This window comes from Apium graveolens, chromosome 1 (assembly GCF_009905375.1).
Source record: "Apium graveolens cultivar Ventura chromosome 1, ASM990537v1, whole genome shotgun sequence".
NCBI classification, from domain to species: domain Eukaryota; kingdom Viridiplantae; phylum Streptophyta; class Magnoliopsida; order Apiales; family Apiaceae; genus Apium; species Apium graveolens.
Genome location: NC_133647.1, coordinates 143297663 through 143302174, shown reverse-complemented (window position 1 = coordinate 143302174; position 4512 = coordinate 143297663). Strand labels below are relative to the sequence as shown.

The window sequence follows — 4512 nt, the reverse complement described above, 5'->3', positions numbered from 1 at the left end:
CGAAAGGAGCTACAATTCTTGACCAAGAAGGGATATTTAACTGAGTTAATGACATCCAAAAAGACTCTTACATCAGAAGAGACAAGACACCCAATGGAGACAACATGACGCCAGTGAGACAACCACCACCACATCACAAAGTAATTAACTTCATTCCAGGCGGTTCTGAAGTGTGTGGGTCTACATACTCACAAGCTAAAAGGGTGGCTAGAGAGAAAGACATATGAATTACTCAGGTAGGAGTTAGTAGTAATACTTTACCGTTTTTGATGTTTGACGAGTCCGATAAAAAAAGTATTCGAGAACCACAGCAAGATGGACTTGTCATCTCACTCCCTGTCAGAAATTGCTTGATCAAAGGAATATTAGTTGACAACGGGAGTGCTTCCAACATCATGATGCTAAGCACATTAAAATAAATGGGTTTGGCAGAAAGTGACATGATTAAGAAATCGATAACATTGGTGGGATTTAGTAGAGAAACTAAGCGTATGTTGGGTGAGATCACATTGCCTACGTATGCACAAGGAGTTAATCTTTTGGAGAAATTTTGCATAATAGACGTCAATTCGACATACAACATAGTCATAAGAAGGCCTTGGATTCATAATTTGAAAGTTGTACCATCGACATACCATCAAGTTCTGAAATTTCCAACACCATGGGGAGCTCAGGAGATAAGAGGGATTCAAGATATGGCTGCACGTGAATATTACAAGACATGTTTGAAACCAACTGTCCAACAACATGAGAATGAGACACATGTGGCACAGTCACAGGACCTGAGAAATTGGCTGAGGTCGATTTAAAGAAGGGAGACAAGAAAATACTAATAGGAGAACATATGTCACCAACAATTGAGGCGAATTTGGTGAATATCTTGACTACGAGATTGGATGCATTCGCATTGGAACATGACGACATAACAGGTGTATACCCAAATGTTATCACACACAAGTTAAATGTTGATCCTAGCTACACCCCTGGTCAAGAAAAAAGAAGGCAATTCGCGGCTCAAAGAAACAATATAATTAACGATGAAGTCGACAGGCTTATGAAAGATGGGATGATAAAGGAAGTTGACTATCCCGAGTGGCTAGAAAATATTGTAATAGTGCAGAAAAAAATGGGAAGTGAAGATTTTTTGTCGACTACACGTACTTGAACAAATCATGCCCCAAGGATCCTTATCCACTACCCTACATCGACACCATGGTGGACTCGACGGCTGGACATCGGTTGCTAACATTTTTGGACACTTCAAATGGTTTTAATCAAATTCAGATGGAGTCGTCTGATCACGAGAAGACAACATTCATTACGGACTAGGGGATATATTGTTACTTAGATATGCCTTTTGGATTGTGCAACGCAGGGACAACATTTCAAAGGCTTGGTAACAAAATGTTCAAGGAGCTGATATTAAAACAGTGGAAGTTTACATAGACAACATGGTGGTCAAATCTGTAAATGCTGAAAATCAGGTTCATGACCTACAGGAGGTGTTCAACATATTGGGATTATATAACATGAAGCTAAATCCATCAAAATGCAACTTTGTTATGTCATCAGGGAAGTTTCTCAGACACATGGTGACCAGGAGGGGCATTGAGGCTAATCCTGAATAGATCAAGGCAATTTTTGAATTGAAAATCCCATCGAATGTCAAGGATGTACAAAAGTTGACGGGAAGAGTCGCGGCTTTGAATAGGTTTATTTCACGGTCATCAGATAGATGCAAGCTCTTCTATGACATCTTAAGAAATAACAAGGGGTTTATATGTTCTGAAAGATATGAAGCTGCACTACATGACTTGAAGAATTATCTCAACAAGCCTCCACTATTATCTAAACCTCTCCAAGGTGAAGACCTTTATGTCTACTTGTCTGTTACAGATTATGCAGTAAGTGGAGTGCTCGTCAAAGAAAGTGAAGGAGTCTAGTCTCCTATTTATCATGTCAATAAAAGCTTGGTAGATGCGGAAATAAGGTACACATCTCTTGAAAATTTAGTACTTGCATTAGCCATGACTTCAACAAATTAAAGCATTATTTCGAATCGCACAAAATACATGTCATGACGAACTTCCCCTTGAGAAATATTTTGAGCAAACCTGATTTGATAGGACGGATGGCAAAATGGGCTATACATCTAAGCACTTACGACATCACATATGATACCAGGACAGCCATAAAATCACAAGCTCTAGCTGACTTTGTGGCTGATTTTAATCCTAGCCAAATGACGAAAGCTGAGGAGGAATTTCGACGAGTCATTTTTAGGGTGGACAACTAGGGACATTGTATACTGATGGTGACTTGAATGTGAATAGAATGGGATTGGGGCTTGTCCTCAAATTGCCACAGGGGGATATTATAGCATATTCAATATGTTGTGACTTCAAAGCCACCAATAATGAAGCCGAGTACGAAGCACTGATTGTAGGGCTCGTGACTGCTAAAGACATGAAGGTCAGAAATATTGACATAAATTATGATTCATTGTTAATTGTTAATCATGTCAACGGTTCTTACGAAGCTAAAGATCCCAAGATGATCACATACTTGGACATCACCAAAGTATTGATGAATTACTTTGCCACTTTCAACATACAACAAGTTTCAAGAGAAAATAATGTACAAAATGATGCATTAGCCGGTTTGGGAGCTGTTTATAAGAGTCTCGACTTAAACAACATTCCAGTTATTTATATCATGAAGCCTTTTATTGAAAGATTAGTTCATGACATAGAAGTGTTGACTCTTAATCAACATGATGAAAATACCAATGAAGACATGGACAGCTGGATTTGAGCATACAAAGATTACTTACAACTTGGTGTTAAACCAAACAACAACAATAAAGCTAGGACCCTTAGGATGAAAGCTTCAAGGTTTACAGTCATAGATGAAGAGCTGTTCAAGAAATCTTCTATGGGGCTGCTTCAAAGATGCTTGAGAAAACACGAGGCTGACATGGTATTAAGAGATGCACATAAAGGAGAGTATAGAAATGATACCAATGGAAGAAATCTCTCATAAAGATTCTACATTTGGGTTATTATTGTCCGACGCTAAGACAAGACGCTCTTGATTACACGAGAAGATGTGACGCCTGCCAGAGATACACACCTGTCATACACCAACCATCTGAGCACCTTAACATGTCTATTACCTCTTGTCCTTTCATGAAATGGGGGATGGACATTATGGGGAAGATGCCACCTGCACCTGGGCAAAAGGTGTTCATGTTGGCCATGATAGATTGCTTTTCAAAAAGGATCGAGGCAGAGGCGTTCAAGCAGGTCACGTCAAAAGAAGTGATATCGCTTATCAAGAAAAATATTATTTGCAAGTTTGGTATTCCATGTAAAATTGTTTGTGACAATGGCTCACAATTCATAAGCGATAAGATATAAGCATTTTACAAATATTAGAACATCAACTTGATTAAGTCGATACCAAGATATCCTCATGCCAATGGACTGGCTGAATCAAGCAACAAAATCATAATCAACAATCTTAAAAGGAGACTGACGTCATGCAAAGGAAAGGGGCTGAAGAATTGCCTTGGGTGTTGTGGTCGGATAGAACGACTCCTAAGACGTCAACTGGACAAACGCCATACAGCTTAGTCTATGGCACTGAAGTTGTCTTACCAACAGAGATTTTGATGCTGACAGCACTATTGATGACTGACATGAACATTATAGACTTGGCACACGACAAGGATACTGTGGATGAGCTTTGAGAGATGGTGAAGATTCATTTGGTTTCTTATCAACAAAGAGTGGCCAACACATATAACAAACATGTCCATGTGAGAGCTTTCCGTGTTGGTGACTTGGTGTTAAGGAAGACGTTCCAAAACATAATGGATGTGACAGCAAGAAAATTCGCTGACACTTGGGAAAGACCTTTCTTTATTGACGCATTCATTGGATGTGGGGCCTATCGATTGTTGAGTTTGGACGACACACAAGTACCGAGAAGCTGGAACGCTTTACAGAAGCTATATCATGTGTAAAGTTTTCTAACTCATCTTTTTAATTCAGTTTTTTTTAGAAATTTTTGATTAATAAGTCGCTAGGACATAGTTGATTGTCGTTGTTTGCTTATGTTTGGTATGACGCTTTGTTTGAGGAAACTTGATCCTATGTTTGTGTTTCTAATACCTTAAGTTTTACATCATTCTGCAAGTTATTTCTATCAATTGTTCTTACCTTTTAGATTCGTTCATATTTATGTAAGTTTACTTTGCTAGAATTGTTTCTATAATGTTAGTATATACTAGTATACGACGAACAAAACATGTTAATTGTAAACGGAAGGGCTGATCACCCAACTACAATCGTGTTGCTCTAAATGAAAATACTATAAGCATTCGACAATCTTAGTTGACATAAAAGTTTTATCAAATTTATTGTTATGACATATAATACTTACACGCATCCGTGTTATACTAATACATGACATAATTTTTGGTGAGTTTCAAGAGGGATAAAGGCATCT

General features: G+C 38.3%; 1 protein-coding gene across 1 annotated transcript; it reads left to right on the top strand.

Annotated features, from left to right (window-relative positions):
- Positions 1 to 2334: 2334 nt before the first annotated feature.
- On the top strand, positions 2335 to 2814 carry LOC141707727 (uncharacterized). Its single transcript, XM_074511071.1, has one exon. It carries the CDS (start codon positions 2335 to 2337, stop codon positions 2812 to 2814), a length of 480 nt encoding a protein of 159 aa, XP_074367172.1.
- Positions 2815 to 4512: the final 1698 nt, after the last annotated feature.

What these genes read in the sequence shown, in the direction of transcription:
- LOC141707727 (XM_074511071.1), top strand. Translation starts at nt 2,335, where the DNA reads ATGGGATTGGGGCTTGTCCTCAAATTGCCACAGGGGGATATTATAGCA.